This window comes from Zosterops lateralis (assembly GCF_965231275.1).
Source record: "Zosterops lateralis genome assembly, chromosome: Z".
NCBI classification, from domain to species: Eukaryota; Metazoa; Chordata; class Aves; order Passeriformes; family Zosteropidae; genus Zosterops; species Zosterops lateralis.
This window is the reverse complement of record NC_139800.1, coordinates 20,303,903-20,318,117: the sequence shown is the minus strand read 5'-3', so window position 1 is coordinate 20,318,117 and position 14,215 is coordinate 20,303,903. Positions and strand designations below refer to the sequence as shown.

The window sequence follows — 14,215 nt, the reverse complement described above, 5'->3', positions numbered from 1 at the left end:
CAGAGCCTGGTCCATCCTCTGACCCCTCACTGCAGACACTGACAGACATTGATGAGGACTCCTCTCAGTCATCTCTCCTTGGGGTTAAAGAAGCCCAGCCCCCTCAACTGTTCCTTACAAGAGAGATGTTCCAGTCCCTTGATCACCTTTGTAGCTCTCTGCCAGACCTGCTCCAGGAGCTCCATGTATTTTTTTACCGACGAGCCCAGAACTGGGCACAGCACTCCAGATGAGGCTCACCTAGGCTGAGCAGAGGGGCAGGATCACTTCCCTAACCTGCTGCAATTCTCCTCCTAATGCACCCCAGGACACCATTGGCCCTCCTGGCCACAAGGGCCCTGCTGACTCATGGGCAGCTTGTTGTACAGCAGACCATCAGGTCCTTCGCCTTCTGCTTTCCAGCAGGTTGGCTCCAGCCTGTACAGGTGCCAGGGGTTGTTCCTCCCCAGGTGCAGGACACTGCACTTGCCTTTGTTGGACTTCAGACAATTCTCCTCTGCCCATCTCTCCAGCCTGCCAAGGTCCCTCTGAAGGGCTGCAGAGCCCTCTGGGGTATCAGCCACTGCTCCCAGCTTGGTGTCATCAGTGAACACCCCGAGGAAGCCTCTGCCCCTCCTTCCAAGTTGCTGAGGAGTAAGGTAAACAATACTGGGCCCAGTACTGGACTTTGGGTGACACCACTAGTGACAGGCCTCCAACTGATTGTGACTCTTTGGGATCTGCCACTCAGCCAGTTCTCCATCCGTGTCATTGCCCACTTACCCAGTCCCCACTGCCTGAGTTTGCCTATGAGGATGTTGTGGGACAGTGCTGGAAGCCTTGCCACTGGGTATGACCATACACTGGTTGTTGATGGGGATGGAAGAGCAGCCAGATGCATTCAGCTGGAATGACCTTAGCTATAAGAGAAGGGCACGAGAAAGTCTCTCTCTTCACAGCTGAGCGCACAGCACTTCAGCAGCAGTCTGCCTAGAGCCCTCCCTCCAACTCTGCTCTGAAACCTGCCTTAGGACCAAACCCCTAGGACTGTGGAGGAGAGCTTAGTAGACAAAAAGAAAATAGCAGGTAGAAAATACCTTTTTGTAACACAGCTGCAATGCCTAGAAGTTCTGCTTTTATGAAACCTGTCCTTTTTCTTGCTCTATAGGCAGCACACCCTGTTCTGCTCCTGGAGAAATCTGTAACCACTAAGGTCTTGGTATCATGGGAGGTCACTGAACAGGCTCCATTTCCTGGCTGCCAATGGCTCCATTTCTCAGTTCCTATTTTTCCCATTCACTAGATTTACAACCTGTTGAATTATAGGGTCCTGTACTGTTGGGAGGATATAAAAATAATTGAAAAATGAAATCATAGAATCATAGCATGCTTTGGGTTGGAATGGACAATAAGGATCATCTTATTCCAAACCCCCTGCCATTGGCAGGGACACCTTTCATCAGGTTGCTCAGAGCCCCATCGAACCTGGCCTTCAACATCCTCAGGGATGGGGCATCCACAGCTTCTCTGAGCAACCTGTGCCAGTGCCCCAACATCCTCACAGAAGGAATTTCTTCCTAATGTCTGCTGACCTATTTTCTTTCAGTTTAAAGGCATTATCCCTTGTCTTATCACTGCATGCCTTTGTAAAAAGTCTCTGCCCACCTCTCCTGTAGCCTCTTTAGGTCTAGAAGATGCTAGAAGATCTCCCCAGAGATGTCTTTTCTCCAGACGGAAGAACCCCAACTTTCTCAACCTGTTTTCACAGGGTCGTCTTCCTGACCTCCTCCAGACTTGTTCCAACATGATGGCAACATGTCCTTATTATGGTGGTCCATGTCCTTATTACGGTCCCAAAACTGGATGCAATACTCCAGGTGGGGTCACATTAGAATAAATATAGGAAATCACAGTTAAGGATGTTTGCAATTTGCCTCTAGTAATGAACCCCATACTAATGAAAGAGCATACTGTTTCTCTGAGTTTAGGGGGGAAAGCTGTGCCTTAGAAGTTTCCAGCTTGCAGGTCGCTTTGCCTATGCATCTGTGAAAAAACTGGATCTTTGTTTAAGCTCTTGTAATTATCAGGTGAAATGTATAATTTTGTTGATTGCTCCAACTACATGTATACCTCACATTTCTAAATATTAGGTTATAAATTATCTGTAAATTAGTAGCACAACTTTTCACACATTAATGAAGTCAATAATGATGATGATGATGACGATGATGATGATGATGATGATGATGTCAATATCTTACAGCCTAGGATAGCTAGACCAAAAATAACAACAAAAAAAATTTGAAGACCCATATGGTTACTGTTTCCCAGATGTGCTTAAATTCAATTTTTTTTTCTTTAATTTTTGGATGTGGTTGGTTGTTAGGACATCATTCAGAAGGAAGAGAAAAACTGCTGTTCAAAACACAGAACTGCAGAACTGTTGTTCAAAACACATGACAATTCAAAAAAATAGTTAAAAAGAAAAGAAAAACCTGAAGGAAGGAAAAACTGGGAACAGGAAGAAAATCAGAAAATCAGAAACAAGCACTGTGAAGAATACCACAGATAGATGCAATGATTGTCAGAGATGCCAGCACTAGATTCAGTGCATTGCTGACTGTACATACTTCATCTTTTGGGAGATAAATTCACAAAGAGGTATTCTACAGATTCTGTATGCTACCCAGAACTGCAATGGGTCACTGACTGACAGCTCTTGTGAGTCTGTTTTCACATGTACAATACAAAGACATTTTTAACTGAGGCTTTTAAAAGCCTGACAAGGTATTTTACTTGTTGTTTTGATGGATGATGTCATTTTCCAATTTTTGACAATTGCTGATACCACAAAAAAGGCTGTTTTCATAGTGATTCAGCCCTGAGCCAAAACTGAAAGTTCACATTATTTAATTTGACCGAGCATCCAAACTTCTGTGGGTATTTCTTGTCTGAGCCTTCTGGGTTTTTAGACTTGATACTATCACTGCCAATTTTATTGGCCAGATCTGCAAGTCTGTGAGCCCTGTGAACTCCTGTGCTGGAGACCCAGATGCCACCATTGCTAGATATACTGTGATTTCTGTTTTATTTGGCCTCTGCTGGGCAGCAGGAACATGCAGCTCAGGGTGCAATGATTACATTGCCAGTCCTGAGGCCAACTGGTCCCACACACTGGGACTTCAGATAGGCTTCTCCACCTCTCACCCCTTCCCCGAGGTCCTCTGTCACCTCCTCAGCACAGAATTGCCCTCACCTCTCCCTTTCCACCACCATGCTCTGCCAAAACCACAGGTACAGCTTAGTCACAGCAGCCTCTCCCCTGTTGGACACCTGAAAACAAGATGTTTTCTGACAATTAAAACTGCCCTATGTTAAAACCAAAACAGCACACAGAACAAAGAGATGAAGCAAAAAACTGTAAAACAACCAAACAAAAAAGAAACAATAAAACACCCTGAGTTTCTGTGTCTTTGCAGATTGAGAGCTCCTTCCAGATGCACAGCCTGTGTGTGCTTTTCCCCAGTTGCACACCATAGCCCACAACAGGATGATGAAATAGGCAGGAAGGATGGCATCATGACCATAAAGCATGATGCAACGCAAGATGCTGTCACCTGAAGTCAGCTCCTACACCTCTGCCTGTGGGACACAACCCCCACACTTGGTCAGACTGTCCCCTTCAGTTTTCTCATTCTGGCCATCCACACCCCTCCACTCTTCTTGTGCATATGTGGAACAGGTGGGAATGGTGACAGCCCTCCTGAGGGGCACAGGACACACACACAGAGCACCCACACTCATGAAGGAGGCATAGAGCAGCTGGACATAGGTCTTTCCCATAGCACATATGGTCCAGAAACAGGTTGTAAATAGAACAGGTTGTAAAGTACAAAAAATACTTTATTATTAAGCGCAACTCTCTTTTTTCTGTTTCCCCTATTTACTTCTCCTTTATACTCTTTGGAGTCAGCCGGTGCATCTGCAGAGAGGTCTCTGGTGAGGAAGAACACGGTGTCCTCACCCTTGAAGGGAGACTTGTTATTTCTCATTTTTTTGTTTGCATTCTTAATGCCAAAGGTCACCCTCACAGCCTTCCCTCTCACAGCAGTAACAATACCCCTCAGCAGCACAACCACAGCTAAAAGTGTGTATGCTGTTGGGAGACACACCTCTCCTAACACAAGGCTTTGGATGCATGGCAGAAATTCATCCCCATGTTCAGAGCCAGCATGGATATCAAAAATCAGCTCTGTGCTTGTTTTGCATTCTCTGATGTCACCTGGAAAAAAATGAAGCAGCATCTCAAATGTGGGGTTCACTTAGCAAAGAGGGGTGAAGAGCAGATGATGGTGCTACATGGAGCTGCTCCCCATAGCAAGGCTCTCCTGAAGCCAAGATGTGGATTGATCCAGTGGCTAGGTCAGCACAGTAACAGGAACTCCAGGAGGACAGCACTCCTCTCTGTGTCTGACCACCCTGTCCAACCAGTTCAAGGATCTCCTCTTCTTCTCTGGGGGCTGCTCTCACTCACAGAGGAAGCACTAGGAGCCCAGAGGGACTCTTTTTTTGACAGGAAGGGACAAACTTCCTTCCATTTCTGTGCAAGGTCATTGCCATTAACACATTTTTTCTTGCAGACCTTCATGCCTAAGGCTCCTGGGGCTTGTCTGCTGAGCAGCTGTGGGGGACTTCCCACCTTCTGGAAGGCTTTTGTCTCCTGTTCAGAAAAGGCAGCAAAAGTCAGCCCCTTCTTCTCCTCTGTGTGTCTGCAAATGAAAAATAAAAAAGGAAATGAGCTCATTTCAGCGTTATCAGTCACAAAGTTTTAAAGTGAAACTACTTCACAACATGGGATGTTGTCAGCACTCTCACAACTAAATCTGTTGTCAGACTAGTGATGAGTCAAGTAGTGCCTCTGCCTTCACAGTTGGTTGCCACTCTGACAGCTTTCACCAAGATGCAGTTTCAGCCTGTGCCGCTTCTCTGCCAGCACAGTCCACAAAGGGATGTCTCGTGTAGAGATTTCACACTGCCACAACGCAGCAAGCCGATCCCGAAATGGAAATGGTCCAGCCTCCCCCAGCAATGTTCTGGTGACTGGAGGCTGCTAGAATTCACCACAACCCCCTAAAATGTACACATAATTGCAGTGTGTGTGTGTGTGTGTGTGTGTGTGTGTGTGTGTGTGTGTGTGTGTGTGCATGTTTGGGGTAGGGGAGAAATCTGCTCCTATAGTTCTTCCGTCTCCTGAGGTCTGGACTGTGATGATTTACTCACAATAAAATCTCATACTTTCATGCCTTTCCTTTTTCCTAAATAGACATTTTGAAGTGAAACCTAAATCATATAATCTTTTTTTTACCCTTTGCCATGGCAAAGACATGGCACCAGGATGCCCCAAACACACCTAATGGTAAATTCACATAACTCACTGGTAATTTGAATGAGAGAGATCCTGTATTTATTACATTGAACATATCATCTATCTTTTTCAAATGTATAGTTTTCATCTTTAGAATGAATGAATTACCAAAACACTTTAAAAGCCCTAAAAATTTCAAGGGAGAATGTTTCACAAAAGATACTATATTCCTCCTTGGTTCAGTTTCTGCATTCTCTCATTAAATCTTTTTATCTTTTGCTCTAAGTTCAGAGCATCACAGAATCATAGAAAGGCTTGGGTTGGAAGGGACCTTAAAGATCTTGTTCCAACCCCTCTGAAATGGATAGGAACACCTCCCACCAGACCAGGTTGCTCAGAATGACATTCAACCTGGTCTTGAACACTTCCAAGGATGGGGCATCCACAACTTCTCCACAACTGGGCAGCCTGCTCCAGTGCCTCACCACCCTCACAGTAAAGAATTGCTTCCTGATATCTCATCTAAACCCACTCTCTTTCAGTTTGAAGCCATTCCCCTTGTCCTGTCACTACATGCCCTTATAAAAAGTCCCTCTCCATTGTTCTTGTCAGCTCCCTTCAGCTACTGGAAGGTCAAAGATAGGTCACTCCTAAGTCTTCTCTGCTACAAACTGAACAATTCCATCTCTCCCAGCCTTTACTCAAAGGAAAGGTGCTCCATTTAAAACCTTTTCCACTTTATGTCTGTTTTGTGGGATTTAGAGGCATTAAGGAATTTTTATCCAAACAGAGATTGTTCAAAAGAGGCACTTCTAAAACCCAGCTCAAAGAAATCATTGTTCACAATAGTCTGAAAATCCTCTGCACATGCAAAATAGTACCTGTCCCATCTGGAGGGCATTGGAAAGTTACATGGGACACACTGCAGCATTGAGGCACTGGCTCTGTGCTACACTGGGAATCCCAGATCACCATGCTTGTGTCCTTGCTTGGAATCCTTGCTTGGATTCTCTGATTCTCCTGTTAGATTTCACTGATTCACAGCATGCCACCAATAATGAGCCCTGTGGGGGTTGCCAGGTTGCTGCCTCAGCTGCAAGGCAGTGGCATGCCAGCAGAGCAGCAACTGTCTCACAAATGGGATTTCCCTTTTTTTTTCAACCATATGCTTGCTGCATTGACTACACACAAAAATTTTGACAAAATACGGGGGAGGCACAGGAAGTAAGGGAACTAGAAAAACAAGGGAGCCAGAACCCAAAAAAGACCTGGCAGAGCAGCAAGCAATAAAGAATTTCAGAAATGGAGCACGTTCACATTCTCAGCAAAGATAGTAAGGCAGAAAACAGCCGCACTCATCATACAAGAGAGGACCTCTGCAAAAACCCAGCAGTAATAGTGCAGCTGTGCTAACAGTATGCCTGGCGTTTGCACAGACACCTACACACATGGAGGACAGCTCTTCAGCAAATACCAGCCTCATAAACAGTGATCAACACCAATATTTGCTTTCCTAACTCCTACCTCTGGATAGCGGTGGTAAAGACTGGCTTTTATGAGGGTGTTGTCAACTTCAGAGGTGCTAAAGCTCACTAAATAAAGTATCTAGTGAATCTTTCTATCTCTTACAACCTTCTTAGAAAGCTAGAAAACCTTTTGGTGACTACTAAGGGGATGAATTGGGAAATTGGGAATGACTTTACAAGGAGCCATCTCCAGGGGCTCTGTTTTCTGCTTTCACAGAAGATTCAGCCCACCAGATAATCTGCCCCATCTAATTTGAAACTTATCTTAGCCTAATACCAGGAAAATTACGTCAACAAACGTTCCTTACAAATACTCCTTGATTAAAGAGCATTCAATATAAACTCTCTTACACTTCATCTATGTCAAGGAGTGTCTCTGCTATTCAACCCCATCCTTAACCAAATGTTACTGCTCTCAGCAGCAAAACTGGCTGGCCCATTCTGGCTTGGATGGGCACCAGATCAGACACATATGAATCATCTTTCAGTAGCATTTTGCAAGTAAGGAATTAGTGCTGCCTGCTTTGCACAGAGGTGGTCACAGAGGAAAAGGTGTGTGTTCATCCCTCTGCCAGTGACAGAGAACTGTAATATATGAGCAACTATGCAGTTCACCTTTTACTAGGAAAATTATGCATTTCAGCTTTCAAGGGAAGCAGGAAAGAGAGAACAGAATAGGAGTGAGAGTCTAAGAATTAATTGTGGGGTATTAGGTAACATTTAAACAGCACGAGTTCTGTGCAAGTGGCGTTATATCCCAGAAGTGGATGTGCAGTACTCCTTAGTTTCTTTTCCTAGGTGGTGTGGGATCACATTGTCAAATCAAAGTCAAATTAGCTGGAGTATTTCACTTAACAATCAAAAGCTTCATTAATCTTTTCCCTCACCACAGTAGAGGTGTCAACAGCACAGTATTAGCTGCTGGAGGCCAAAGCTTTACTGCAGTTGCCACCAGAATATTATTAAAACAGAACAAGGCCTTTTCCCTGAAAAGCGAGGTTGAGATTAATGCTTAAAGCTGGAGGATTTAGGAAGCTTTACTTGTAACAGTGAGAGAGATCCCTAGAGGGAAGGTGCCTGAGAAGAGCAGACTAGAGAATTAGAGTGATTTAAGAAGAATTAAAAAAAACCCATCCAAATAAAAATCACCCTCTCTTGGCATGGCCCATGGCCACATGCCACTGCACTTTCCTGAAATGACCTTGGTTTGTACTCCTGACAATAGAGCCAAGTTTCCTGTCGGGTGCAGAGACACAAAGGGATCAACAGGAACTGTTGACTCTGCAGTCTGCAGAAACAGGAAAAGGGAGACAGAAAAACAAACAGCTTCTCAGTTAACTCAAGAGCTGTCAACACCAGTCTTGGGAAGATGAGAAGATAAACTCCAATGATGAAACAGTACCAGAGATTTATCTAAGATCTTAGAGGGAAGCACAGAAACAGCTTGAAAATGATTCAGCACAAATAACTGAGTTCAGAGAAAAAACACCTAGTTTTCTTTCTCTCCCACTCTTGATTTCATTTCTGCAACATTCGATTTCCTTTCAGCAAGACTGTCCACTGTTGTTGTGTGTGGTGAGAACATGTCATGTGCTGTCTTTTAATGACACGTTCCTGATAAAACCACATCACCCACACACTGGTGAAGCTTGGGGCACATTATCTAGAGATAATTTTCTCTTCTCAGCTGTGTAATTGCAATCACTTTAATGGTACTAAGCAGAAATAAACTGGACAGCTGCTCCAGATGGGCAGTGCTCCTTGGGCTGCTGCTGTACTCCCTGCCACGGTTGTGCCCACCTGAGGACCTGTGGCCCTGCTCAGTGTGGTCACAGCAAGAAACAACTTTTGTGGCTGCTCTGGTAGAGCAGATTCCCAAGGGTCTGTGCTTCCCACAGATACACTTCTTTATTTAGGGGAATCGAAACAAAAAAACATCAGAGCTCACTGGTGGCTTTTGAAACCACAATCGACTCTTTTTGCTTAGCCCTGTTTCACAATCCTATAATTAGCACCAGCCCCACCATGTGCTGTTCCCGCCAAAATGGGCTGTGATTTACACATCAGTAACTCCTTCATACACCAGTAAAACCCTACGAGGATGTGTGTCAGATCTGGAACTTGAGGCAATTTCCCTCTAAACAACAGTGGGTCTCATTGCATCACTGCACTCTGACTGCAGCAAGGAGAAGATCACAGGCTGGTCTATTAACCCATTTTGCACACTAAAGTGTTTCCTTTCTTATTGCCTTTTATCCTTCAGTATTACCTTGTATCCTTTATTACCTCTTACCCCATTTTTATTAGCTTTATCCCTATTTTTAAATAAAACAAAGAAAATAATTGAATGCCCTCAATTCAACTACCCCACTGGTTTGTGCCCAGCTGCCCTGATAGGAAAGAATCTCTCCCACATATGCCCGAAAGAAGGACTCATCTATTTGTGTGGCTGCAGGGGTATAGAGACAAGCTGCCCTTTAAGCTTATCTGCCTTCAGGGTGAGGAAGTGTTGCGGAGCAGGACAGGATTGAGGTTAATTTGGTTTTGGCCTCACTAGAGGAAGAGTAATTTAAATAATTTGATCTGTCTCCAGATTCACAAAGAAGAACAAGCCTCAGGTCATACCTGGCTTTGTCTAAACATGCAAAATAAATGTGCAAAGTCACACACGTGTGCCAGCAGCACAAGAGACCAGTATGATCTCATGGCTTGAGTTTATGGGCACTTTGCCTGCACTGGGCACTGCTGAGCACTGAGTGGGGCAGGAGGGGCACGCGGGGGTCTCAGTAAGGCCCCAGCCCCATGTGCTGACATTCTAGAGAGGCTTCCATGCTTTGTGGAGCAGCTGTCAGACTGTGGCTGTGAGATGCAGCCCCAGGCATCACATGCTGCAGACCACCACACCCCCTCCACGAGGGATGGTGCATCATGTAGACATCCTCCTGACCTGATTACCTGCCTTGCCACCTCCTAAAACCCAACGAACTTGTTTTGAAGAAACAGTTTCTTATGTAACAGCAATGACTGTTGATAGCCAGCTCTGCCTAAACAGGGCTGAGTTACTAACAGGTGTATTCATACAGCTGGAGAGACCCCAAACACATTGGGTCAAGGAAATAAGGCCATGTGCCATACAGGTTATATACCAGCTGAGAGATGAAGGCAATATGTCCTCAAAAATATCAGAAGCTTTTCTGTGGCCAACCTAAGCTGCTCTGACACCAGGTCACAGTCTGGCAGGGTGCACTGTGTGGTGCTGACAGAACTGGTTTAGTGTTTTGGGAAGGGCCTTGCAAAAGCCTCATCCAGCTACAGCTTTCATTTACACATCTCACCCTGAGAAATGCCCTGTCGTGAGCTGCCTCCAACATGCCAACCCTGCAGCACCATTGTGCCACCTGCCTCCTGTTGGGCACCAAGGGGGCTGAGGTTTCCTACACAGGGAGAGAAATCAGTGTTTCAAGTGTGCCATCGTTCTGGGAAATAGCAAGGAAAAGGCTATCTGCACTGAGCTGGTAAATGATTCCCCTTTTAATGGAACTTCAAAGTCACCAGCAGTTCTAGATACTTGACTGCAGAGGCTCCTACCCTATAAAACAGAGCCCCTTGACATCCTTTTGTGGGTCTGTATTACACTACAACATTTCAAGTTGTGTTTTTATGGGAGAGGTAGTAATTTGCTGACTTTCAGCCACAAATCAGTTCTTTGTTATGTCTGACCCATCTGTGCCTTCTTTACATCAAGCAGTTTTAATTTTCTCCTGAAAGCAGAAGTCCATGCCATGTGTCACAACATGAAATATCAACTCTCTCGGAGACAGGAGGCCAATGAGTGATCCAGGTGTTAGCGGCAGCACTCCCGGCGTCGTGCAACAATTACGAAGACACGAGGATGACTTTGTTCCAGCTCTTGTTTCTTGCAAAAAGCACCATCTCAAATTACAGCAGGCACAGGTAACCGTGTCCTGGCGTGAGTCAGCCAGAGCCATGCCGTGCATACCCTGCATTGCATCAATCCTCCCTGCGCGTCGTCCGCGCGGCGCACAGCCCATCCTCCCATCTGCTCCTGACGCGCACACTGCATCCCTGCAGCTCTTTCCGGGCCGGCAGCGTAGGCGCTATCCCGGCCGCCGCCCCGCGCTGCCCGGGCACGCCACCGCCTGCCCGCGGGGGGCGGGATCCCCGCTCCTTTTCGATACGTCACCATGGAGGGAAATCCCCGCTGGACTCCCTCTTATAAGGCCGCGCTCCGCCCTTGTCTTTGCAAAGTGCTCCTGCCGTCGACGAGGAAGGATCCTGAGTGCCCCGTGCCGAGCCGAGCCTGGGCTTTGCGTGCCCCGCCGAACCGAGCATGGGCGCTCCGTGCCCCGCCGAGCCGAGCATGGGCGCTCCGTGCCCCGCCGAGCCTCGCTCCGCCGCCGATGATGCGCTAATGCGATGGTGCGATGATGCGATAATACGATGGCGCGATGATGCGATAATACGATGGCGCGATGATGCGATGATGATGCCTGGCCGGACCCTGAGCAAAGCTGCGCCGCCTGCCGCTCCTGCAGGTACCGGAGGGTGGAAGGAACGCGGGGGTGGAGACGGGACAGAGACGGGACGGGACAGGGACACAGCGTCCTGCGCCTGGGCGCTGCTCCCCGGCTCCAGCACCGGCGGGCGGCCAGCGCCCGGCGCGGCTGCGGGCGCCCGTGTGGAGGCGAGAGGGACGAGGGGGATGCAGCTGCTGCTCCCAGCGAGTAGGGGACAGACAGACAGACAGGATGCGGGGACGAGGGGGGGCGGCGGGCGGGAGGGGGGGAGGGGAAGGGGGGTGCTACAAAAAGTATCGTGTCGTGGGGATCTCACTAAGGCGGTAACCGGGCGCGTTTCCGCAGGGCGCGCGGCGGCGGCGGAGGAGTGCGCGCTGGAGCTGACCCGCATCGGCGACAGGTGGCACCTGCGGCAGAGGGTCCTGAACCTGCTCACCAAGTGGTTCTGCCCCGAAACGTGGGCTGCCCGCGGACACGGCGAGCGGAGCGGAAGAGGACGTTGGCTTTGTGGGTTTGGAAGAAGAGTCTCCACAGACAGTGGGAGATGAAGAAACCTCAAATCTCGCTGCGTTGTATTTAGGTGCCCGTAGCCACTGGAGGATGACTATCGCATAATTTGTTTGAAGAAAGTTTCAGCAACGCTGGCGCAAGAATGCCAGGTGGGAAATAGATAACGATGGGCAGAGCCCCTAAACTGTGCAGTGGTGACTTGGGGCAGGCTGGTGACATGGGAGATTTGGGGCAAGACTCAACTTGCCCTTCACCGTGGTCTGAGAACACTTTCAGGAACCTGGATTCCCCCAGTCACTCTCTGGTCCTCATGTCCCATTGCCATATTTCACCAAGGAGTTCAGCGCACCTCCAGGATGAAGCCAAAAAAATCATCAGTGTGTTGGAACTTGGGATCACAAACGACGCAGGAAAATTCAGTTGCTGGATTTTTTGACTGCTCCTCCTTTCTGAAGTATGGATCCTGCTGGAGAGGGATCTGGTGGTGGGAGTTAAAATAAAGAATATTAGACCACTATCTTTATTGAAAGAGTATTTGTGTATTTGTTACAGGATGTTGTACTACAGACTAAAAGTTGTAGTTCTATGAATTAACACAGTATTGCATAGTTCTAGTCTATATTATAAATATATGGCATAAGTTTATATATATAGTATGTATACATAAAATATAAATGTGTGCACTGCTACTGCATGTCATGAGTATTTAACAGAACTATTAACTGAAAGCTGTTTGTTTAATCTCAAAGTATGAAAAAATCTCACAATATGAGAAAAATGTTCAAAAGATGACAAAGCTCAATATAAAAAGATATTATGTAAACTAAAAAAAAGCATAATATTTTCTGATGATAAAGGAAATAAATCATGCTTCAGAGATGGAAGCATACTTTGGGATTATATAAGATATGTATCTGAATACATATACACAAACACAGAGATTGATGTAATTGTGGAAGGATTCTTTCAATATTACAAAGAATTTCTTGATAACAGTAAAATTCTGCTGCATCTTTATAAGTAACAAAATAACTTAAATTGAAGTAGATCTTAAAATTGAATCTCAAGTTTTGCTGTGAATGTTATTTATTCAAAGAAAGCAACTACCTCTCTTTGAAGAAATAATATCAATAGAACTGAGCTTTACAGTGGTACAAGAAAGTAGCCTTAGATTTTTGAATGTTTAATTGTACTTATGGGCAGAGGTTCTTCCCTTGTACTTCATTTCCATTTCATTTCATGGCCTTCTCATTTCAGTTCCAGAATGGTGGAGCTACTGCATCACATCCAGTGGATGGTGATGCACCATCACCACTGAGGGGTTACATGGGAATTACCCATCTCACTGAGGGGATATTATCTTTGACTGGCTTCAGAAGAGCTGAATTAAACGTGTTGGTTGCTGTTAAGGCAAACAGTAACTTTGCTAGTTAATTCATGTCAAGCTTCATCCTAAACAGTATTTTTCATGTGTCCAAGACAGCAACAAAAAGGCTGAAGCTGTTCCATAGCTACCTCTAAGGTTGCTGGTCTGAGTTTCTTCTCTTAACTAATCTTGTATATATGTACGTTTACATTTTATAAGGCTGTATAGCTACACTTTGTTATTTATGTTAATTCAAATTATGTCTTCTGTCTTGTGGTGAATTCTTGTTTGTATTTATAATTTATTCTTCTGTTACCTCTTCTTAATCTGCCTTTGCAAAATTGTCATTATATAACTCTGGTCACTCTCACAATCAGCCATGCAGGGGCTGTTATGTATTGACACTGACTTCTGCCACTGGGCAGAAGCTGACTGACTTTGCCTTCTTTCCACCTGGAAGACTTAACCCCATCCATCCTGGCAGCGTTACAGGGAACTTTGCTTCTGGCTTGAGCCACGTGCATGGTTCTCTTCCCCGCTAAGCTAGCCAGTACCTTTTCAGGGAGAACATAATGTTTCAAGAATAGTTGTTATTTATCTTATTACTGCAAAGCAGTGTATTTTGCTGACATGCACATAGGTCAGCTTTTCAGGTACTAAAAAGTAAATGCAAAGACTTTCAGACCAGCAGAACACCACCTCTCAGGCTAGCACTGCATCCAGCTGGGCAAAACTTCATCAGAAGCAGCTCCAGCTTCATAAGAAAGGTTGCTGTTGTATATTCTTGCACTTGGTGGAGTCTTGGAATCTTCATCGAGGACACTGACCAATGACCATGCTTGTCTGGAACTCTCAGAAGAATTCAGCATTTGCATTTGCATTAGTAGCTGAGAAGTATGTGAATAAAGCTGTTCTGTTCAAAGAATGCTGC

At 45.9% G+C, this 14,215-nt stretch overlaps 1 protein-coding gene across 1 annotated transcript; it reads left to right on the top strand.

The window, feature by feature from the left end:
• Positions 1 to 11,374: 11,374 nt before the first annotated feature.
• On the top strand, positions 11,375 to 11,956 carry PMAIP1 (phorbol-12-myristate-13-acetate-induced protein 1; the record flags this gene model as incomplete). The annotated part of the gene is made up of 2 exons (XM_083883149.1): positions 11,375 to 11,426; positions 11,754 to 11,956. 2 exons carry the CDS (start codon positions 11,375 to 11,377, stop codon positions 11,954 to 11,956), a joined length of 255 nt encoding a protein of 84 aa, XP_083739275.1.
• Between the last annotated feature and the right edge of the window lie 2,259 nt (positions 11,957 to 14,215).